This window comes from Amblyomma maculatum, chromosome 3 (genome assembly GCF_055883805.1).
Source record: "Amblyomma maculatum isolate TAMU_Amacu chromosome 3, ASM5588380v1, whole genome shotgun sequence".
In the NCBI taxonomy this organism is placed as follows: Eukaryota; Metazoa; Arthropoda; class Arachnida; order Ixodida; family Ixodidae; genus Amblyomma; species Amblyomma maculatum.
In genome coordinates this window covers 92,345,033-92,369,346 of record NC_139346.1, presented here as the reverse complement: position 1 = coordinate 92,369,346, position 24,314 = coordinate 92,345,033, and the positions used below count along the sequence as shown (strand labels likewise).

General features: G+C 46.9%; 1 protein-coding gene across 4 annotated transcripts; it reads left to right on the top strand.

Moving 5' to 3' along the window:
* The first annotated feature begins 5,027 nt into the window (after nucleotides 1–5,027).
* Nucleotides 5,028–24,016, top strand: LOC146195302 (uncharacterized). 4 transcript variants are annotated; one of them, XM_084597744.1, is made up of 5 exons: nucleotides 5,028–5,383; nucleotides 8,134–8,314; nucleotides 10,085–10,330; nucleotides 15,700–15,945; nucleotides 22,782–24,016. In XM_084597744.1, the coding sequence occupies exons 1-5, from the start codon at nucleotides 5,219–5,221 to the stop codon at nucleotides 23,813–23,815; spliced, it is 1,872 nt and encodes a 623-aa protein (XP_084453870.1). In that variant the 5' UTR covers nucleotides 5,028–5,218; the 3' UTR covers nucleotides 23,816–24,016. The 4 variants fall into 4 exon arrangements, with proteins under 4 accessions (XP_084453870.1, XP_084453871.1, XP_084453872.1 ...); XM_084597745.1 differs by lacking the exon at nucleotides 5,028–5,383 and adding an exon at nucleotides 5,402–5,620; XM_084597746.1 differs by lacking the exon at nucleotides 5,028–5,383 and adding an exon at nucleotides 5,654–5,770.
* The last annotated feature ends 298 nt before the right edge of the window (nucleotides 24,017–24,314 follow it).

Here is a 24,314-nt window from a genome sequence, read left to right as displayed (position 1 = left end):
CTCTCGAACAACCCGTCTGCTCTCCACTCTCGTCCGAGCCCAACCCTGTTCCGAGCCCCACTGTCCAACACTCGCTTTCTTAGCGTTACCCAAAATTCCAGTTTAGTCCGTTGACCAATCGACGTACGCCACTATGTGGCCAATAGCATGCAGTCCTTTAAAATGGGCTGGCCAATCATTATGGCACATATACCCTCTCCTACGCATGTCAAATAAAACACACACAAAGCACGCACAAAGCGGCGAGTAGTTGCGCACACACACACATACATCTGCAACTTTTCCCTCTCCAAATTCCTCCAACGCAAGAGGCGCCAAACAGTCGCAAAGACAAACGGCGTCCACGGTTACACTTCCGAAAATACATAAAAACACACACGCGCAAAGCTCAGGCCCAAACATTCCGATCCCTGCTCTTGGTCGGTTGCGCGCGGGCGGCGGATTCAAAGGGACACACAGGCGTCTTCCCGGGAAGACATGTCAACGGCGCGTTCTCCCCAGGCCCGTGTTACGCCGCGCTTCGGGATTTATGGCCTCCGCGCCCTCTCCACTCGAACCGAGAGACACCGCAGTTAGCGCCGAACCCACAACCACGCGCTTATGCTGTGCGCTCTAACTGCACTGCCCTGCTTCCCTCGCGGCACGGGACGGAGAGAGCCGGTGGCGTCGCCCGCTGCCATGTGTTCTGGGCTCACTTCCGAGAAGCGATCGCCCGCGCGACCGTCATAAATCTGCCCGCGTCAAGCTGCCCCTTGACCTTGGCGGCCCCTTCGGAATCTCGCTTCTGTGCGAAGCCCGCAAACTTAACTGTGGGTACAAAAGTTGTGGGTGAGAGAGGAATGTGTGAAGACAGTACATTCACATCACAGACATGTCACATCACGTCACAGTCATATCACGTAACATAAAAAATCATAGCCTTTCGATCAGTCCTGTGCTTTTCATAAAGCGGAGCAGTGCCTGGGAGGCCTTCACCGCAGACGATCGCTGTGTCCAGGGACCTAGGATTTTAATTTTAGACAGTGGGCGTCCATCTAGACGCTCCAGCGCACTACATAGACATTTTCTTTCCTCGCTGTATATGGGGCACTCACAAAGAATGTGGCCTATAGTCTCGTCGCACCCGCAGTTTGTACATGCAGGGCTATTTGCCATACCTATCACAAAAGAATAAGAGTTTGTAAATGCTACACCAACCAACAGGCGGCACAGCAAAGTTTCTTCACATCGGGGTAGGCCAGGTGGAAACCGGAGCTTTAGGTCAGGGTCCAGGAATTTTAGGCGGCAGTTCGCAAACTTGTCAGAATTCCACAAGGAGAGCGTGTGTTCCCGCGCAAGTGCGCGAAGCCTGCCCGCTGCGTCTGCCCTGGAAAAGGGAATCAACACACAATCGCCGTCTTGGTGGGCTATTCGTGCGACCTCATCCGCCCGGACTTTGCCCGCTATGCCGCTATAACACAGGATGATTGGTGGCAACAGCGAAGGGGTGGCGAATGCGCTAGCCTGCTCAGGTCTCCAAGAGAAAGGAACGCCTTTCTTTAGCAGATGGCTCGGCAACCGGAGCCTCTCAGCGGTGAACGATAGGGTAGGTAGGTAAAAACATTTAATGCCAATGATATGAATAGTGGGGCGAAGCCCCCTACATGGCACTTGGGTGCTCCCTCACTGTGAGGAGGGCACCCTTACAAAGCGAAGGATAGTCCTTGGAGCGCTATCCTTCTCATAGCACTGGAGATGATCCGGCGCTGGTCTTGAGCAGAAGTGGGGGTCAGTAGAGTTTCCCAGTAAGACTCCGCCACGGTCGGTGATGGGGGATGAGGGAAGGTGGGGCATGTGAGGAGGGTGTGTAGGAAATCTCCTGGTTTGCCGCAAAGTTTGCATGAGGAGGGAAATTGGTCTGGGTGTCTGGCATGTAGTGGTATGGGGTATGGAGCAGTGCGAGTTTGTAGTCGTCGCCAGTGTGCGGCCTGCGCTATGGTAACGGCCGCAGCTGGGGGTGCGTATTCTCTTCGTTTGTCCCGGTAATATAAGAGAATATCGCGGAAGGAGAGCAGACGCTCCTCGGCCTGTAGAAGGGGCTCATCTCCTCCTGCCCGGAATGTGAGACCTCGGGCTAGAGAATGAACTTCTTCGTTGCCAGGGGGGCCGGCATGTGCTGGCGTCCAGATAAGGGTTACAGAGTGCCGGGGCTGCCAGAAGTGTAGTAAGCGAGCAGCGGTGCGAGATATGTAGCCATTGGCATAGTTGAGAATGGCAGATTTGGAGTCAGAGATAATTATGTTGGCAGACGTAGAGGTCAGAGCAAGCGCGATGGCTGCCTCTTCTGCCTCTATGGTCGAATTGGTGATGATTGAGCTGGAGGTTAGAAGTTTTGCTTGATTGTCCGCTACCGCCAGGGCCATACGGTGGCCTGACGTATATTCCGCTGCGTCCACATAGACCACCGCATGGTCCTCGCTATACTGTTTGTGGAGGGCCCGAACCCTTGCTATTCTGCGGTTCCCATCTCGCTCAGGGTGCATGTTCTTGGGGAGGGGGGTATATTGAGGTTAGAGCGGAAGATAGAAGAAAGGGGGACGCCCTTGGTAGTGTGTGTAATTGGGTCTAGGTTTAATTTGGATAATAGAGCGCGGCCAGCCTCTGAGTTCGATAGACGGTATATTTGTGCCGTAAAGGTGGCTTCTGTAAGTTCCTTAAAGGTGTTGTGGACACCGAGTTTGAGAAGCCGATCGTTGGATGTGCTGGGGGGAAGGCGTAGAGCCATCTTCGTGCAACTCCGCAGGAGCGCGTTTACCCGGTCTCTCTCCTTCTGTCGGAGGGGTAGGTATGGAAGGGCATATACGGTGGGGCTTATGATGTAAGCCTGGGTGAGGCGAAGGGTGTTTCGCTCGCGTAGGCCAGCCCGGCGGTTCGCTATGCGGCGAATCAGTCGGGTGAACGATAGGGGACACGAGCGCGCGCAGCAACCGGAGAACACGAGAAAAGGAAGGGGAGGGGGTCGCCGAAAGCAGCGCTAGCAGCGACTGACTGATGACACTGCCGCCACTAGCTAGTCAAGACAACGTGACTGCGTAAATTGATTTATTGGTTTATAGGAAGGGAAAGGCGCGGTAACTGTCTCACTTTTTCCTGTGGACACCTCATCCGCACCGTAGGAGAAGGGAGGAAGGTGGGAGTGAAGGCGGAGAGAAATAGGAGCCGTGTGGAGGGCTACGGAGTAATTTCGACCACCTGGGGATCTTTAACATGCGCTGACATCGCACAGCACACAGAGCCTCTTCGTTTCGCCTCCATCGAAACGCAGCCGCCGAGGTCGGGTTCGAACCCGGGTGCTCCGAAACAGTAGTTGGGCGTCTTACCACTGCACCACCCCGGCGGGCTGACTACGTAGAACTGATTTATTTATAGGAAGGGAAAGGCGCGGTAACTGTCTCACTTGTTTTCTGTGGACACCGCAACCGCGCCGTAAGGGAAGGGAGGAAGGTGGGAGTGAAAGTTGAAGGAGAGAACGAGGAGCCATAGTGGAGGGCTAAGGAGTAATTTCGACCACCTGGGGATCTTTAACGTGCGCTGACATCGCACAGCACACGGACGCCTCTTCGTTTCGCCTCCATCGAAACGCAGCCGCCGAGGTCGGGTACGTAGAACTGATTTATTTATAGGAAGGGAAAGGCGCGGTAACTGTCTCACTTGTTTTTTCTGTGGACACCGCAACCGCGCCGTAAGGGAAGGGAGGAAGATGGGAGTGAAAGTGGAAAGAGAGAAAGAGGAGCCATAGTGGAGGGCTGCGCAGTAATTTCGACCACCTGGGGATCTTTAACGTGCGCTGACATCGCACAGCACACGGACGCCTCTTCGTTTCGCCTCCATCGAAGCGCAGCCGCCGAGGTCGGGTTCGAACCCGACCTCGGCGGCACACCGTCGTCGCCATGCAGAAAGAGGAGGAGGGAGCCCCCCTCTTTCTGCGTGGTGGCGAGGGTGCTCTCCGGTTGCCGAAACGCCGGCTCGCTATCAGCGGATCACTGTGCGTGCATCTCGTTCTCACTGCTTCACTCGCTAGCGGCGTCAGCGGCATCAGTCAGTCGCTGCTCTGTTCGTCGCGTAACGTTCCTATGGGCCCACGCGCTGCTTCCCGCAACCTCCCGATAACTCAATTGCTCTCTTCATTTCTCTGACCACAAAGCTTCTTTCCTGACAGCCAAGAACTGTTAGTGGAGTGTTTCTTGACGAAATACGTGTGAAAAATTAAAAAAAAAGTTGTAATTGTACATGCGTGTCTTGCTCGAAATCTTTGCCTCAATCTATCGAAAAGGGGAAACAGCTGGTGAGCTGCGCTCAAATTTCGCATTAGGAAGTAACGTAGTCATGGGCATTTTTTTTCTCTACTTTCTCTCTTCTGTCCGCACGAGGCAGCAGAGGTGGCTCAGCTGCAGACCTAGCAGCAGGCCCGTGCATTCTTTTCCTTCTTTCTACAGCCATAACAACAACAACAACAACTGAAATCGCACAGCACACGGACGCCTCTTCGTTTCGCCTGCATCGAAACGCAGCCGCCGGCAGTCGGCCCACAAGTGGTCGAAATTCTGCTGTTACTCGGGTCTGGTTATGCAGATATGAAGTTATGCAGATAATGTGCCTTTCCTTTTCAACAAACAAATTTACATTTACTGATATATCGAGTAACCCACGGACGTCTTGCTTTTCGCCTCCACTGAAACGAGGCTGCCGCGGTCGGCTTTGGACCCGGATACTCCTATTCAGTATAGACAATAGGTCCCGTTATTTTTTATTTTTTTTTTTTCAAACTTCAAAGGATCACCGGCGCAGTACCCGGACATTTTTCTCGTAGGGTACGATGATGCAGCGACTTCGACGGAGCGACGAGCCGCTGATACCCCACCAGCGCTTCGCAGTATGCGCGCTAAGCGGAAGCGCGAGGGAGAAGTGGACTGAGCCGAGAGCGAGAACCGAGAACTCCCGAGCTCCCGACCCGACTTCCTTCAGACTTCAGTCAGTGCAGAGGTCACGTGAGCCCGCGCCGCTCGCGCTGACGCCATTTTGGAGGATGCAAGGCATGTAAACAACGGAGGCGGCGGGAATTACCATTCATATTCTAGCGCGGATACAGCGAGTTGTTGGCATGGAAATAAAAGTTGCAACAAGCAGTTGCGAGCCAGCCCAACCAACTGTACAACTAGCGGCCGCTTAACAACTTGCGATGCCGGCATCATGTTGCGCCCATGGCTGCTCCAACAGCGTGGCTCAGGGCAAGCGCCTTTTCCGTATCCCTCTGGGCGAGAAAGACGCCGCAAGGCGCGAAGTGTGGTTGGCGGTAATCAAACGGCAGGGCTTCGTGCCTACCTCGGGATCCAGGCTTTGTGAGGTGGGCTTCCAATCTGCAAGAGCGATCTAATATCAGCTTGCTTTGACGCACTGCGCGTCACAGCTGTGTCGGTAGCGGTCAGACTTGCACCGAATGCACATGCCCATTGCTTCTGCCTGCTTATCAGCGACGACACAGGATTCGTTGGCGTCTCCAAAATTCTACACGCATTACCATTTACATGTATGCTACGTTGCTATGTTAGAAGTTGCATCGCTTACGCTTTCCTGACTGTTGGTAAGTAGCGTTGTGTCGGCTGCCCGCCCGACACAACCCGCGGCCTGCGATTACGAACATGCTGCATGCCTTGCTCGGGAGCTTGCTGTTGGGCTCAGGACTTTCTTAGCCTAAAGCAGGCACAGTACAGACAAGTATTTTTGTGCAGTGGTAAGAATCGCGAAAATATAAAAGGAAGAGCTGCTTATCAGTGTCACGCGCGCTTTTACTGCCGTGGGCAGCGCAGCTTTTCCACGAATTGTTTGCGGATAGGGTAGCAGCGGACTTTCCGACGACAGCCGTGATAAATGAGGGCAGCTTCATACTCGTAATCCACTCCTTGCTGATCGCTTGTGCTTGCTGTCATCAGCAGTGTCGAGCGCACAGCTGTTTTAGCAGTGGAAATATTGCTTAAGGTCCGTGCATTGCCTGTACGACGCGGCAGTCGCAGGATATAATTCCTTTTTTGTTTTCAGATAAAAATAGCTCTAAATGGTGGATTTTGGTACAATATGCTCCTCTGCTATGGCAGAGAAAAGCTGATTTTCCGAGGAAGTTACAGAAGTTTATGCTACTAGCACATGTGTTTCGCTACTGCTTTCACTTAGGTAACAGCAGCATCAACTTGCTGTTGAGGTTAACCGGAGCAGGACTTCAATTTCTGCCCGGTTCTCATGATATATGCTAGTGTAAATAGGCAGTAATAGTTAAAAAAAAAAAAGTTTTTTTTTTTACAGTATACTTGAAAGGTACGTTTTGCTTCCATATATCTTGTAGCATGTAAGGCGATGCACACCGTGTAAAGCAATGCATCTTAAGTTGTGTTGAGACATGCTTCGATAGGGAAGGTATATGAATTTGAAAATGCATGCCACATTTAAACTAAAGGAAGCGAGCTTGATTCATACTCTGTGACAGCTGAAATGGAGGAACTGCAACTTATTAACCATTGATACAAGTCCTTTGCTTTCACTGCTTTTGTCATTCCCCCTCACCTAGCATGAAGATGCAGGCTGAAGAAAGTTTAGCTGATCGTTTCAGCCTTCTTTATATTGAAAGCTTTCTCTTTTTTCTAGCTGCTATTGAGACCGTTTGCAAAGCATGTGTGTCATTTGTCGAACAATGTGAACAGAGACACGCACAGGAAGTGAAGAAACAGATCAAGAGCTGTTTTCATCTGCTTCTTTGTCTCCTTTGTGTGTCTCTGTTCATGTTGTTTGGTACACAATGCTCAATCAACTAGCCCGCCAAATTATTTTAACACAAAGGTATGACCACAGTTGTAAACAGTTGTACTTGTGTACAAATAACGTGAAATCAGCTGGTTAGTTGAGGCATCTGAGTCGTCTGAGAAGTGGTAGCTCATTTCTGAATCATGGTTTGGCCAACAGGAAACAGTGTCTTCTTTGTGCTATGAGTAAAGAAAAAAAAAAGTTGCAGCTAGCCTTGTAAGTGCTTGATGCTAAAGTGCCCAAAAACTGGGAGTGGTCACATCAGAACGATGCTTAGAGCTGTAGTTGTCGCAAGTGTAGGCTCTATAACTAACACTAGAAGATGCCCAAGGTATGCCTGAACAGTGCATTTAGCAGCAGATTATAAAGGCATTATTGAAAAAAAGAAAAACAGCCTTTGAGGGGCACAGACTTGTTGCTCTATTTTGGGTTCTCTAGGGTTTGCTTCAGGCCTGTTATCTAAACAAATGAACTGAAGCATTTCAATTAGGACACCTTGTGCTTTTATTCTAAGTGCATTGCAAACATGCTTATGCCGCATTTTGATTCCTGTCATCATTGTTTGTTGAATGACAACTGTCCGGCAACTGTCGTTTGGGAGCAAAACAATTGCAATAACGTGTTTCTCTTTTTTTCCACTTTGTGCTGTTTGTAGCAGGGCTGGTGCTTCAATGCATGCCTCGTATCTACTCACGAAACTACTATCAAGGTTGCTCTGTACTGCCAAAATACTCAAAGCAGCTTCATTAACCAAACTGAATCTTTCACCATCAGCAGCTTTTCTTCTAATGCCTGAAACAAGTGTTGTGCAAAGTGCTCAAAGCTTGCCTTGTGGTTCATTTCATAGTATCATCTAAAAACGCAAAGAATGGCTTTTGCAAAATCTCTTTGTTATGGGAGACAACCACAAAATGGATGGGACATTGATGGCTGCAGAATCGTAGCTTCTTCACTGCATTGCAAACTGTTTACTTTTTAAGTGTTGCGCAGAGTGGAGTGAGGACGAAATGTCAGCATAGTCGTGGAAGTTGAATTGCTTCTTATGCTCTGCATGTGCTGTATTGTGCTCTGCCTATGCAGACCATTTGTTCTGAATAGCTACTGTCGTCTTGCACGGAATGAGTGCAAGTTGAGTGCTTCATTTAAACACCGATTACTCTTTGCAGTGTGGGTGTTTATCAGGCGCCACTTTTAATATGTGCTTTCACACCACATAAATCTAGCAGTGCCTTCTTGGTATCTGATAACGAACTGGACTCTACTGGGATAAGGCAGAGCTTTATTGTGACTTTGCACTCGCAGGACCACTTCACTCCAGACCAGTTTGAGCAGAACAGAGCGGACGGGCGCAAGCTTCTCAAGCACAATGCTGTGCCCAGCATCCCGGGATCAGCACAAGCAACACATCGCAAAAAAGAGCGCCGGCAGACCAGGAGAGCAACTCTATCCAAGAAAGGCCAGTTTTGGTCAGACTCTATGGAAGGTCAGTGTTGTTACCATACTTTGTTTCTCACAGTACTGTCGTGTGTATGGTAAATGGGCCAGGCTCACAGCTCCTACGCTAGTGCATTACTAACACATCAAAATAAAAGGGGATGACTGAATTGGGTAACACTAAGGAGTGGGTCAGGGCTGTCAGTATGTGATCAAGAAAGTTACTTCTGTAGCTAGCCAAGGAACGTTCCTCGCAAGGACTTTTCCATTATTCTTTGGCGTTGGTGCCTCCACACAAATAGTTGCATTTGGTGTTGAACATAATGCCAGTGCACAGCGTCGGGGATGGGTGAGATGGCGTGAGTCGAAAGTGCTGGTGTGAGCTAATCAGAAAGCTGGCTGCCTTCAGATTGTGGACAGTTTATCGCATCATTTGAAAGCTTGAGCCTCAGCAGTCTTGTTGTGGCCATTGGCGCAAAATAAACCTTTTTGAGTTTCTTTTGTGAATCACCGACCCGTCAGAATGAGTTCCTGTTGTTGTCCTAGAGGTGTGGACTATTATCTGTTTCTGAAAAAGAAGACAAATAGAGAGAAGCAGTAATCATTTCTGTTGTGAGACGTCATGCTTGTTCATTTTCTTCGTTGTCCTTTTTATATGTGGCAATATATTAAAAATTGAATCCATTCCAACTAGCCCAACTCATCCTTCTTGTTGCTTATAATGCACTGCCTAAGCTAAAATAGTGTACTAAATGTCGGGGTTCTGAAAGTTTGGCAGTTACTTGAGGAACTTATCAATAGAAAAGTACTCCTGGTGTTTTTTCAAATATCTAAAGCACTTTCAGGATGTCAATGAAATTGTGTGCTTTTGCTAAGAGAGGAGGAAAATAAAACGGACTTTTATATCTCTTCAAGGCTTGGAGAAATCGGACACATACAACGAGCTCCTATCAAATTGCAGTACTAGTATTTTGCTGAGTTGTGCCATTCACGACAGTGGTAACGTTATGAATAATTTTTGCCTTTCACTGTGCTTTTTTTTTTTTTTTTTGTCATCTTGTCTTTATGTTTTATGCGTATCCTCCTGAGTCTTGAGTGGGAATGGCTTCTCCAGTTTTGTTCGCACACTCTGTTTAAGATAATTTATCTCCAAAACGGGATTACAGTATCTTCTGCTACATTTTGAAGATTTAGCCTTGATCTGGCTAATACCTGCATATGAAAAACTGAGACATTCCCAAAGAACACGTGAGAAGTAGAGCCCTCTCTTCGCTCCATTGTGTGCCTATATGTGTTGCTTGCATCCTTAGGGGCGTATTATTAAGTGCTTCAATGATCTTCGACTCCTGCTAGAATGAGGTTGAATCTGTTGATGTTTTGAAGAGGGAAGACACGCTACGACTGGTGACCACACTCATTAGATAAAGAGCACAAGTCCTAAAGAAGGGGAGAGTCTTTTTACAGCCCTAACCTTCCTTCCGTGGCTGCTTCAACCATGCTTGTGGTATACAATACATCATCATCATCATCAGCCTGACTATACCCACTGCAGGGCGAAGGCCTCTCCCATATTTCTCCAATTAACCGGTTTTGTGCTAGCTGCATCCGCTTGACCCCTGCGAATTTCTTAACCTCATCTGCCCACCTAACTTTCTGCCGCCCCCTGCTACGCTTTCCTTCCATAGGAATCCAGTTTGTTACCCTAAGCGACCATCGGTTATCCTCTCTGCGCACTACATGTCCAATACATATACATCCAATACATATATGCCACTTTTTTTAGTGTACTCTTATACTTCGTGCTGTCCCTACCATGCAGACAAGGAGGATGAGGAGGAAGTGGAAGATCCTGTGCATGCTCGGGATGCAGCAGGCGACAGAGCAGATGAGATGACCCCCAGCCAAGAAGAAGGGGCCGACTGGGCCGACATGCTGACGCGCAAGGCCATGCAGATCCGGTTGGCGACAGGCCAGCGAGGCTATGCAGCCATGCGTCTGATGTGCCCCGGTTTCCCCACTGAGCTGCAGCTGCGGCAGTGTGCAGAGGCTCTGCCATTTGAACCAGGTGAGGAGGGGCGTTGTGAAATGGCTCCGAGAAAGGGATTGTGCTTGCTCGGAGAAGTTCTGGTTGGAAATGACAGCTGCATGGATGCTGAGCGGCCATCATTGCCATCACCAGCACTTTAACAAACTGCGCAAATATAGAAACTGCTGGAGAATGGTAGTATTGTGCACGACTCATCGACATTGTTTTCTGTTGTTTTTTTTGTTTTTTTTTTGTGCAGTTGTTCTTATTCCCCTTATAGCTGTTTCCTTCGTCTGAATTTCAACTAGAATATTGACAACTTAGTTTCTTACTCAAATCTATGATGCTCTCTTTTTTTCTTTCTCTCAGTCCTATGTTTATTATTTTTCCTATCCATTGCTCACTGGTTTTGTTTTTACATTCACTAAACTTTCTCGTTAGCGTACACTTCTGAGACCTAATTTCTGAAGGGATGCAAACATTGGAGAATGTCTTCAGTTTGGAAGGAATCTCCAAAGCTATGTTGAAATAAAAAAACATTTAGCACAGACACTTAAAAGTGCTTACATTTGAGAATAGGAAAGCATTGAAATGACTATGAGCCAGGACTGTGCGTAACATTTCTGCTTATGCTATAACTTACAATACATTATTAGTAAAGCGCTGCATAGTGTTATGTTGCACAACCTATGGGAGTCAATGTTTGAGCATTCATGACCTTGCATGTCCTCTTAGATACGCTGTGGTGTTGTACACCGGCAGGGTGACGTCATGGGAAGTTCAAGCCAACCCAATTCATGCCATAGATGATGCCGAAATTCTTGCCATGAACAATGCCACCGCTGATAGATCAACTGCGTGTTTTTGAAGAGGGCTGCCTGTATTGGCAGGGGCGACATAGATATAAAGCCTCTCTTTTATCCAGCTGTGTCAGCATGCCTGTCTGAACTAAGGGTAGTGTGTCTCACGATCCAGCAGTCCCAGTGGGTTCAATTCCCTTCTCAAATAGACTAGCCAAATTGGCAACTCCTGCAAGTTTTGCCGTGACGTGTCGTCTTGTGATGGCACACATGTAGCAAAGTACCCCCTGCCAGTGGCATGGTCATGATTTCTTGGGCCATTTTTGTGCATGCCGACAGCTTCTGTCTTAATGGGGCTAGTAAAGTTTTTGCATTAAAAAGGGAAGTTAAATAAATAGCTATAAGTAGTGTCACGTTTGCATTGATGCATTGAATTTCGAGAATAAGCCATAAGCCACATGTCCCTGGCCTGTGCAGACCTTGAGCATGTTCTCCACGTATGCATGCTCAAAGGTAGTCCCTGCTGCTTCAGTCTATGCAGCTCAGCTCCTCACTCAGATATCCAGAGGCACTCAAGGGTGCAGTAGCATTGTACTGGAGGAAAGTCCTATGTGATGGTCTTTCTGTTTTCTAGTTGGGTTCAGATTTCGCCTTGCTATGCCCAAGCAATGAAAGTGCCTGATAAAAGCTCCGAGCTTCCTTGCTTCCATCACTGATGGTCATTCCATTGAAGAAATGTTAAGAGCTAGAAGATTTATCCAGGTAAACATCATTTTATTATTAACTGAGTCTCCTGGAACAACCAGTGAGGTGGGAAGAAATGTTGGCTTGATGGCATGATGGCCAAAGCCACTTAAGAGTTAGGCAGGAGCGTGACAGGGTCAGCATGCAAAGTGCATGCCAGATGTGTCCCAATCCTGATGGACCAGCAGCGCACAAACACTTCAGCCGGAAGTCCAACTGAAATTGTTGTGCAGAACCGATTCCAGAAGTTTGGCCTAGGACGTACCCACCTCATTTTCATTTTCAGCAGCACTTCACATCTATGCAAGGAAGTTGTATCTTAAAAATAGCTCATGAGGTGTGCCACATTTTGCCATGCCCTTTCGCTAATGGCCACCGAGGCTTAGTATTGCGAATGAGTGCGTTCCTCTTCTTTCGAATAGCTGTGCTTTGCTGTGCTGACGATGTTCTGGTAGTTTCCAACCGCTTGTGAGGGGGCTGGGAAAACAATTCTTTGGGTGTATATATTTCGTCGTCATTGCTATGGCTACTTTGTGAGCTCCTACAACCATCATCTGAATTTCTAAATGAGCAGGAATCGTGGCTAGCTGCCCTGCTGATATTGTAAAACATGTCACAGTAATGAAACGAACATTCAGGGATGTCTGGCGGTGTTTTAACCTGTGCCAAAGAGCAGGCTAAGTGAGCTTGACCATTCTAGAAGAGACCTTACTGCACGTTTGGAATTTCGGTGAAATCTGCCTCTGCTCTGTGAGTCAGGAGAAACCGATCAACCACAGATCGAGTTGCTTTGGAATTAGCAAACCTAATGCAGCTTGACCACTTGTTAAATTGTTTTCTGCCATGGAGCAAGAAAAGTTGTTCTGCATTGATCAATGGGATGCACTACTAGTGTTCTCACTCGTTACCACAGACTTGAGTTGGTACAGAGACATAATTGAAATAATCCAGTGCACTAAAAAGACGAAGACTATCGAAATGAACAGGACAAGCGCAGATTCACAACTAAGTTTATTTGAACAAACGTAAGAAATATATGCAGCGCAACAAACAGATGCACCTACGCGGAACTGCTAGAGAGTCAAAAAACCCCAGTATTACATTTCATGTTTTATCTAGATATAAAAGTTCACAGTGTACAAGGGAGACGGAAGGCTGGTTGACACCTATCACCTTTTTTTCGAGATACAGTAGGCCTCCTTAACTTTTCGTGTTTACCTATCTCGATGGCGGGAAAGAATGTTAGTTTAGGAAAAACAGCAAGTAGCAGCCTTGACCATCTTTATCATTACCTTTCTTATTTTTTCCTTCGTTGCATTTCCTGCAATGAACAGCCACGTGTGAGTAAGTATCTGGTGATATGGCCCCCAAGTGTTCCTTCAGACGTACATTTATACATCCCAGCATACACTTTACCGCAAGGTCAAGGGAACTCATACCAAACCGCACACACGCAGGGGACATATCGAGATCTGTGCTTAATATATTACACTCAAAGGGGCTAATATTCTGAGATGAATCAATTTTCGCTGTACGCAGGGCACAACCCGGCCAATTTTAAGGGTGCAGAAAAAAACCACTCTAATCCCATAACGATGGGCCACATTCCTTATGTCATGAGATAATTGGTGATTATAAGGGATGACAGAAACCTTCTTTACGTCACATGAATCGTTACTTTGAGCTTAGGCTAGGAACAGGCCCTGCCTGTCGCAATGGTAGTTCAGAGCAACATGCCCACACGATGACACCACGCGATGAGTTGAAGGGTGCCGAACCACTGTCACTCATCACGTTCTATCTCTCAGGTTGTGGGTTTGCAGAGAACTTAGCGTGTGGCCTGGAAGTCGCTTGCTAAACTAGCCAATAGCAGAAGGTGTTGCAGCTACCTATGGGACTTTGGGTTCAACGTGCGAGCGATGCTCATTTTTCTAGTGCGGATTCAGTGAAGAAACAGCCAGCGCCACTCCATCAGTATCTATGCGTTGAAACAGTTCATTGAAAGACAAGCAGGAGCTGTGAAACAGAAATAGATATTGTGTGCCAGGGCTCTTGGAGTGGGTTCCACGGAACCAAGGAGGGGCTACTTTCCCTTTCCGTGGCCCGTGTGGGTCAGGCACAGTGCCTACTTCACATTTTATAGTGTTAGCTTACCCTAGCTTGCTCCTCACTTTCGCACCATCAGTGTAGGCACTATCCACAGCACAGACCTTGGCATCGTGCCAAAATGTTGCATGCAGCCGACTCGCCCGGTCAATATGGTGGCACACCAAGTCGCTTTGTGATTTATATGTATGTTGAGAATACTGGTGGAAAGGTGTAAAGTGGGCATGGCACACAAAGTGACCATTGTTGGGCTTCGTGCACTCATGCATGTGGCGTCTGAGGACATGAGCTGCACATTCGAGTTAAGAGGGGACATGAGTCTTAAAACTAACTTTATTATTTACTGCCCAAATGTGATGAAACCTCACAGAAATGTTCAGTTTTTTCTGCTGATTTCAAATATGCAACAATTTCTCTTCTGGGGCAATTAGTTATAAAGGTATTAGAGAATTATTGCTATTGTCTGCTCAAACAATAGAGGAAAAAATGCTCATTAGAAATTAATTTTTAATACACAGGTAGATATTATAAAGTATAAGGAATGCAATGTTGGAAGCACATTTTTTATTTTCACTTGTAAAACTTTTATATCTTATCTTGAAATCCTTTCACAGTTGCCATGCTTGTGAGTGCGAAGTTCAGTGGGCTGCTAAATCTCTATTATTAGCTCAATTTTAAAACTGCTTCCAGCATTGCACTCCTTACACTTTATAGTATCTATCTGTATATTAAAAAATAATTTCTGATGAGCTAATTTTTTCCTATTGTTTAAGCAGACAATACAATAATTCTCTAATACCTTTGGAACTAATTGCCCTAGAGGAGAAATGTTTGCATATTTGAAATCAGTAGAAAAAACTGAACAATTCTGTGAGGTTTCATAAAGTTTGGGTAATAAATAACAATACCAATTTTAAGACCCATGTCCCCCCTTAAAGAAAAGTGTGTGCGTGACACTGGGCTTTGTTCTGGGCATTTCAGTGGCGTTGGCGGCACTGGGGCCAACTTCTGCCACTGCCAAGGCCGAAAAACTGATATCTGCCAAAGCAGAAAAATGCTCTTATTCCACGCCTCACCAAAGCAGGGAGCGGCAGATAACCAGGTAAAGTGGGGCGAGCCATCACATGATTCAGTGCACAGCACAGCTGGTCGAGCCACTTTGGTCTTCTGACCACCGTGACTGCACTTCTTTGCATTCTTGCTTCGAATTTAGAGGTCTGAGCATGAATGAGAAGTGGGCATATAAATAGAAAGCTGGTTGCTAAAAACAAGAAAACAAATACCTACAAAACTCAACTGGACAACGGAAAAAGAAATAAAGGCAGATTCACGCACAAGCAACATCTCCGGGTTGTGACGATAAAAGGTGAGGGGTTCCTTAAGAGAGCCCCTGTTGTAGGTCATACTTTTTCGAGTGCTTTTACATTTAAAATCATAGGAACGATATGCTTTCGCAAGTATGCTGCCTGGTAAAGTAAGGTGGCTGGACACTGAAGCACTTGCAATCAAGCAACATTGCCGAAGTGCTCTGCTAGCTCATCATGTCCGTGTCAGCAGCTGGGGTAGGCGATGGCCATTGCCACTGTGCGTTGAACTGTTGAGAGCATCTTTTCGTGTTATCACTTTTAATAGCTTTTCCTTTGTTCATGCACATCTTCCGGCATCATTGCCCATGTTAACTCCTTGAGCTCTGCACCGTGGTGATCTTTGTCCTCTGTGGTGTGATGTTCAAGGGCTGTATCCGTTTGCTGTTTGCAGGGCTGTTGTATGGATTTCTACCTTTGCTTCAGAGCAAGGTGTCCACCATGGTGCCGGAGGAGAGGCACGCTGCCATCTGGTTGGAGAGGGTGGCAGTGTTGCCAGGTTCGGGCCCCACCCTGGACACAACCAAAGACGAGGCGTCAGGTGACGCCTTGGTCTTCACTGTGGCAGGGCTGACCTCGAACTGGAAGCAGACACTGGGTTACCACCTGTTGCCAGAGTCTGGTTCAGCAGGCTCCACAGGTGAGAACCTTGTTCTTCTACGCATTGTGTGACCTTACTGCTGCACACGCACTGCCTATTTCCGGAGTCATATGGGGATTACTTTTTTGATATCATGCTGAGTAAGTTGTTTGTAAGGGCAGGCATACTTGGATACCGTATTTACTCGCATAATGATCGCACTTTTTTAAAAAAAATACTGACGCAAATTTCGGGGTGCGATCATTACGCGGGGTAAATTTTCTACAAAAAATTTTTGAGCACCGAAAACGCAAACAAGTTGCAGGTCAGACGTCTTAGAACATATATCTCGATTACAACCAAAAATAAAAGCTGAGTAAGGCTTACCTTCGCAATAAACACGCACATTAAGCATCACATGGAGTGCACAATGCCCATTTATTTTTTTTCGTCAGTACTCTAATCAAAGTCTGAATCCTCGCCATCCTCGCTTTCACTGCTGCACGACTCATCGGAAACGGCAGTGTTGTCGCTGGGAGCATCTTCACAATCCCACAGGAAGTCATCTTCCGTTCCATCCAAAGCGTTAGATATGCCTGTCTTCTTAAAACTCTTAGCCACTACCTCGTCGGGGATACTGCTCCACGCTTCTGTGATCCACGAGCACAGCATCTCCACGGATGGCCTTCTAATCTTTCCGCTCGGCGTCAAATCATGCTGGCCCATCGCCATCCACTCAGCATAAAGTCGTCAAACGTTGTCCTTGAACGGTTTGTTCAAAGACACGTCGAGAGGCTGCAGCAGCGAAGTCAGGCCGCCAGGAATGACTGCAATGTCCGTGCGCAGCTCTTTCAACTTGGCACGCACGCTGTCCACAAGGTGACCCCTAAAACTGTCCAAAACCAGAAGCGAGGGAAGCAGAAATGCTCCTGGTCTTCTTCCCCAAACAGTCTTGATCCAGTCGACCATCAGGTCTGCAGTCATCCACCCTTTCATCTGTGCACGTATATGGATGTCACGGGGAAAGTTTCCCTTCGGAATAGTCTTCCGTTTGAAGATCACGTATGGTGGCAGCTTCCGCCCGTCGGCCGTCACAGCAAGCATGACTGTGCATCGCTGTTTTTCTGCGCCAGACGTCTTCACGAGGACGCTCCGAGCACCCTTCTCGTTCACAATTGTATTCCGGGGCATGTCGAACGTCAGTGGAGTTTGATCGGCGTTTCCAATTTGCGACATGAGGTAACCGCATTTTTCGCGAAGCCTAGTGACGAAGTGATGGAAGTCTATCACTTTGCTTTCATACGCGGCTGGGAGCCACTGGCACAACGACGTCCGCCGCCTCAGGGAAAGTCCATTCCGTCGCATAAAGTGAGTCGTCCAACCGGAGCTAGCGCGGAAATCCTTTGCGGAGATTCCCAGCTTCCTGGCAGTTGTGCGCGCCTGCATCTGTATCATTTCTAATGACACTGCACAACCATCCTTGCGCAGGTCCCTCACGTATTCTAGGACCGCCTCCTCAACACGAGGGAACTTGCCCATTTTGGGTCCACGGAAAGCCCGCCGTGTCTTGTTCGTAGCCATCAGCTTCTCGCGCTGCTTCTTCCAATAGCGTATCCTCATTTCGTCCACGCCGAAATGCCTACCAGCAGCGCGGTTGCCATGCTCCAGTGCATAGTCGACAGCCTTGAGCTTGAACGCGGCGGTGTAACTGGCATACCCCCATGGTGAAATGGCGTAAACTCGCACAAAAACACAAAGCACGCTACGACGCTGCCGAATTGCAAAATGGCGAATGCCGCAAAGCATGGAATCATGGGAACTCCAACGTTACTAGACTAGGTTGGGAACTCGTCGGAATGCATTCGCTGCGGGATGACTGCAGATCAACCAACAGGCGGCTCCATGTTCGGGGTGCGATCATTACGCGGGGAATTTAAAAAATGGAATTTTGACCTCAAAATTCAGGGGTGCGATCATTACGCGAGTGCGATTATTATGCGAGTAAATACGGTAGTTCTGCATCCTGACCTTGGTGGCTTGGTTGCATTTTTGCATGGCAGTGACTTTTGCATTAAGTTTTGTTCAAAGCTTTGCTTAGTATCATGTTACCCCTAACTACCTGTTACTATATCTTAGCAATATTGCTTCCGTCCACCTAGGCTTGGTCCAAAGAATGTAAGTTCTTCTCGGACCTGTCACTGCTTCTTCTGTCAGGAGAGAAATTAGATGTGCGGTGTAGGCTGTGGGGTAAGGGGTAGGCCCTTTCTTAGTAGATTCTGCTGTTTCCATTTATGTGTTGACTTTTTTTTCGACGATTAGGCATTGCAGCAGGTACTGACTCGTTTTTAATAATGCTAGGTTGGTAGTGTCACCAGACAAGATGTGTCATACAAGCTTATCGCGAGTTTCCACCCTACATGAAATTCAAAGACATGCCTAGTACTAGCCAATACAAGAATTTACATTTTATTTACGCTGCGTTTACTTGCACAATGATTGGATATATTTTTAAGCAGAAATCTTTAGAATTATTAGTGTGCGGATACCACGTAGCATAATGGGAATGTTAATGTGCATCTTGCACTGTGGGTTGAAAAGCAGAATTAATGCAGTGCACTTAGAGCGTTTCGTTATAACAGTGGCCACTTTGAGCCACTTGTGCCCATGTGCAGGTAAGCGACATGCTTACTGTGACCCATTCGTTTTTCTGCATGTCACAAACCTACTGACATTACACACATTGCATGTCACGGTGGGGTCATTGCGAGTGCTTCTGCTGCTCACTTTGCCAAGCATGCTGGTCACTTTTTATTGCACTGGAAATACATATGCAGCATTGTAGTCTGTGGCATGGATAGTGTGTGAACCGTCAGTCACTTTTCAGGCAGCAGGTCAACTTCCCGTGAAATTGTCAGGATTATGCATACACCGGCCAATGCCTGTGTTCATCAAGGTCTGCTCACATGTAGCTTCCATCTCATCTTTTACTTATTGCATGAACAGGATGTAGTTCACAGCAAACGTGTCTGCTTTTTTTATTACTATTATTACAGTACAACCTCGTTAATTCGAAGTCATCGGGACCGCGAGAAATCTTCGAATTAAGCGGGTTTTCGAATTAACCGAACACACCAAGAAATAAGACTTAGGCAAAAAAATTCGTTGCAGGAACGTGTTACCTTTATTCGGCATATTTTGAATTACTACTGAAAGTAATCAGAGATGCTGGTTTGCCGCGTCCGGTAGTTCGCGGCTCCTAAGGTCATGCTCTCGAGTTGGTCAAATAGACGAAACATCTCTGAACTTCCACCGCGGCACTCAACAAAACGTTCAGCGATCCGATAACTTCACCAAGAGCAGGTGCTCGGGGAGGCTCGTCGGTGTCGTCGTCGCTACCGTCGCTGTCATCGCGCATGTTCGTACCAGCAGTGATCTCACTCTCCAAGTCAGAGTAGCCAGTCTGCTCTTCGCTCTCAATGTTAGCCGACTGCGTTGGACTCATCCTCGGTCTTTGAACAAGCGGCCAACTCGGTCTTCGAACAAGCGCTCTTGCCTGCTTCCTGGATCAAGCAGAACTTCTGCTGCAGTGTTAAAGTCTTGTACTTTGGCATTTCTGCACTGCTACGGTCACAAAGCTAGCACTTCTGCACAGTCCCGCCCAAAAAAAACGGCACAGTAGCCGACCCCTAACCACAGCGCATAACACAAAGAAATGGCGCAGGCGAGACCGGCGCGGCGGTGGTGGTGGCGTACTTGCAGTGTCGGCGGCACGGGGGAAGAGTGGGCGAAGCACACCAAGGGATGGAGTGGGGGCGAGGTCACGTGATAAAAACCGGTATGCCCGCCGTGTTGCAGTGAAGCACGTCTTCTCCTCTGCAGGCGCGTGTTTCGGCGGTGCGCGAGGCGCACTGTGGACCGATTTTTGTGCAGAGAGTGCTCCGGCTGGGGCGCTTCGCCTATAAATCATCACCATTACTATGTGGCTTCGCCTCGCGGCTCCGTAGGGCCGTCGTTTCGCCGGGTTTGCGGCGAAACATGGATCAGTCATTGCCGCATAGCAGTCCAAATTTTCGAATTAACCGGGCTAGCGCAGGCCGCCTGTTCGAATTATCTGGCCAAATTTACATTGGAAAATATGGGACCGCAAAAAACCTTCGAATTATCCGGGATTTCGAATTAACAGAGTTCGAATTATCGAGGTTTTACTGTACTTTACCTAGGGCGTCAGCTATTATCTGTTATCCTTGTCTTGGATGCTGCCACTTGAGCTCTGCCTTTAAAAAGGCAGTCTTATGCTGGAGACGAGTAATGAAACACATATTGACATAATCTCGGGACTTACTTCTTGAAGTGATAATAGCCAGAGCAGAACAGGCACATTTTGCTGGAATTCATGCTCGAACTAGTAAACAAAGCCGGGCCACTGCCAATGATCATGCCATGCTGTGTTGCGACTTTGCGACCATCGCCATGCAGCCTAGATTGGATGAAGCATTACTCCATGAACAATTTTGACTGCAATACGTGGTGTTATTCTTGCGGGAAGAAACTTTAGATGCCATGTCTTCTTTTTTTTTGCTAATAGTCACCATTTCTGCAGTGTTTTTACAGTGTTTCAAGTGGTTAAAAGGAGGTGTGCCACATACATCTAGGAGGTAAGTGTCCTTGGAGTCGACTCCAAGGACACTTCCTAGGTGTACGTGTCACACCTCACATGCCTGCACAGGTGCGCACATGCTTGAACCAGTCTCTGCATGGATGATGTGCAAAGCGAGAGCACGAGCAAGTGCAGCGAGACATACTCGACAGTTATCTGTACCTGCACGCGCTTTGCAAGCAGTGTTCAGTTTACAACAGTCGGATGACTGCATGGCTGTGTCTGTCTCTTTTCTTCACAGCCTGAAAGTCAGTTGGGCTGAGAGGATGCCCCATTTTGCCGTCTGGTGGGGGGGAAGGGGGGGTGGCTTTGGATGCACGCTGTAGCTCCTAACAGGGCTTCCTCATCAGTTCTTAAAAATTTTTTGTAAAGGCACACCGCTGTCATGCTGAGAGTGGTGCTGTCATCATCACTGCTGTTAGTATCGGAAAAGAAAATGCCAACTTGTATTTGTGATGAACATGTCTTAGTTTTATGTTATTGATAGTACTACTATATTTCTTAACCACCTTAGTCCTCGCAGTTATAGTTTTTACGAAACTTGTGTATCTTGGTCATAACGTCACACTTAGCATCACTGCACGTCACCTGGGTAACTCAGTGATGTCAGGGCTTGCAGGTGCCAACTGCAATGAGAAAGTGACATCCCTACGATGAAAAAATTATGTTTTAAATTGTTCTGCTGTGTCTTTCAGTGCCACAGCCAGGTAGTATTTGAGCTGAGGTTTTGATTGCTGCTATGAAAAGAAGTGGACGATAGACTGTTCCTTCAGATCTAGTTAACACCAACTAACCCCTTCAGTGCTTTACTATAGCATTGTTTATCTCTATTGACATTGGGGTTTAGTATGTTTAGGTTTGGATATGATGACAACTGAGCCATCTGGGCAGCATGAATTGGCAGTAAAGAGCACATTAACCTATGCATCTCTATATATAGCACATACTACTTCAGTACCAATTGCCAAAGCAAAAACTAAGGTTCAGCATAATTATTGGGGCTAAACTAGCACATCACTTGGGCTTGCAATCTATGGTGCACTATCTGTAACAAACAGCGGTACTGGCATTGAGTGTAACAGGGGTAATTCTTGTTATATTCTATAGGCCGGAAGAGCTTCAGTGCACAATATACATTCAGAATACTGTAAAGGAGGACTGAGAGCAGGAGTAGTAAGGATGACTAGATAATGTTGGCAGCTTCAGTGATAGGTGCAGCAGCAGTATAGTCCTAGTTTTTTTTTTTTAGCGCCAGTGAATAGTGATAAAATCTGAACTGGTCTCTGATCAGTCCAGTTCAAATCTGTACTGACTTAAAAAAAGTTTAGACCAATGAGATCTAGCACAAGAAATGGCTTAAAGGAGCAAAGGCACTAAAATTTTCACAAATGTCTTTTCTCTGGAATAGTGCACAAAACAGCAGCATACATGAGTCACAGCACAAAATTCACCTATGCCAGCTGAAGTTATATTGTATCTTTTTCTTGTGCTGTTTTGGCTTCAACAGCCAAATGATGGCAGTGACATGGCATACGATTTTCTGTCTCATGAGTCGCGTATGAATTGCAATGTTATCGCGACTTGTTCATTCTTTTTTGATTGTAGCTCTTGGATAGGCTTGCAAAAAGTTTGTGGGAGTTAAAGAAAAGAAAGGAGTTACACACTGTTGTTTTTGTATGCCTCATTTGACCTGAAATTGTGTTATATCACAGACGTGGTTCAGCTGTGTAAACCAAGAATGAAGCAATAACATTACGTTAAAAAAAAAAAAAAGGCATGATAAGCTATTTACCACTTGTTGGTAGAATTCAGGTGGCTGTCCATGTTTTCTAAGAAAAGCACAAATAATTTTATATTTTTCCTTTGTATGTTTTTACTTATAAGTCATTCCAGTTTGTTTTTATGTATGTTTTATTTTGCATTTTTTCCTGACACTTGTGTGATCGTCATAGAAAAAAATTTTCAAGAAATTGTTTTCTATACTAGGCTTTAATTAATATTATGGAACGAAAACTCTGCTGGGTTTACTTTAGAGAAACATTTGAAAAGTACCTAGTAGTGCTGAGACTTCATTCTTTTGTTTCTTTAATCTTTTGTTAAAAGTGGGTTCAGTTTCATGCGTTACATTGAGAAAAAGGAGTGAGAGGTCCTTTTTTATACCTTCTAGGTGTCAGAAATCAAAAGGATGCTTTGATTTTGGCCATAAGTCGTGCTGGCTGCTTTTTTTTTTCCTGAACAGAAAGCCCCGAGTTTGCCGACATGATAAAGGACATCGCCTTCCAAGCCGTCAGAGAGTGTGAAGCTCTGGGCCTGACTGTTCATGCTCTCGTGACGGACCTGAGCACCACTAGTCTGTCCGTCTGGAGACAGTGCGGTGTTTCAACTCGACCTGCCAGGCGACCCGTGTTCTCGACCCTTCACCCCTGCGCCACAGAGCAAGAGGACAATCAGCGGCGGTTAGTGGTTCTCGCTGATGTACCGCACATCGTGAAGAGCATTGTGGACAGCCTCGTTGATAATGAGACCATTCTTCTGCCTCAAGATGTGGTCGAGAAGCATGGCTTACCCACAGAAAAGGTGTGTTTCAACCACATTCAGTTATTGTTTGCTAGGGACTCCGCCGATAATTTGGGATTTGTGAGTGGCATCAATGTCGAATGCCTCGGGTCTGAGCGTACACAAAGGGACACGAGTGTAGCCGAGGCAGTCGTGAGTCGGGGCACGGTGACGGGGCTTCGTTGTCTATGCGTGGTCAATCTTCTTCCAGCAGAGGCAGAGGCAACTGCCTGGTTTGTGGAGCAGTTAGGTCATTGGCGCTCCTCGATGATGTCCCTTGCAAAAGGTGCAATGAAGGAACAGTGCAAGAAGGCTATGGAATTCATGTATGAATTCAAGGATGCCCTGTTGCGCATATCCTTGCCCATGCAGACACAGGACGAGGGGCAGCTGAGGACAGCCAAGGTTGGGCTGTGCATTTCAACACTGGCTGCAGTGCAGTTGCACGACACGTTAGCAGCAGAAGGTAACTTCAAAAACCGCGTACTTCTTAGCAGACAGACCTCGGCCTTGTTGGAGAATGTGCTTAGAACCATTGATTCAGATAACTCTGTGCTGAGCCTCTCGAACTTTCGATCGTCGCTGCGTACAGTGGCCCTTGCGCAGCTGTTTCTTCCCATTCAAAATGGAAGCCCCTCGTTTGATGACGGGGTCGCCATTGTTGAATTCACGAACTCAAGGCCTAGTGAGGGCACCGGCGATAGTGCCTTTGTTTGACGCTTTTAATTGCACTGTAAGTTGAAAGCATAATCCTGTTATAGAATAATTGATCGTTTGCTGGACATTTCGATCTCAGCTCCACATTTTGTAGACTTCTCTAGTATGTGCAATTTTTTTTTTTTTTGAAAACTTAGTTGACTGGGGCAAACAGCAGATTTCATTGTACATATATTAGAGGTGTACTATTAGATGTGCACAGTACTCATACTACCCTGATAAGTTATTAACTGAGAGTTGAGTGCCACTGCGAATATTTGCTGGCAAATCTCATAGTAAGGATGTTGAATGGGTGCCCCAGAATAACATTTAAGGCCATATCAGTGTGTGTGTCCCTTTGACATCATGTATGCTATTCACTACCACTGCATTTTTGTAACCTTGCTGTGATGTAATCAAAACACAAAACTTCACGAAGGCAGTAATCCGAAAAAGAGTATTTGTCATGCATGCAACATTGGTTAGTCAACTTTTTATACCTGTAAATGCAAGACAATTG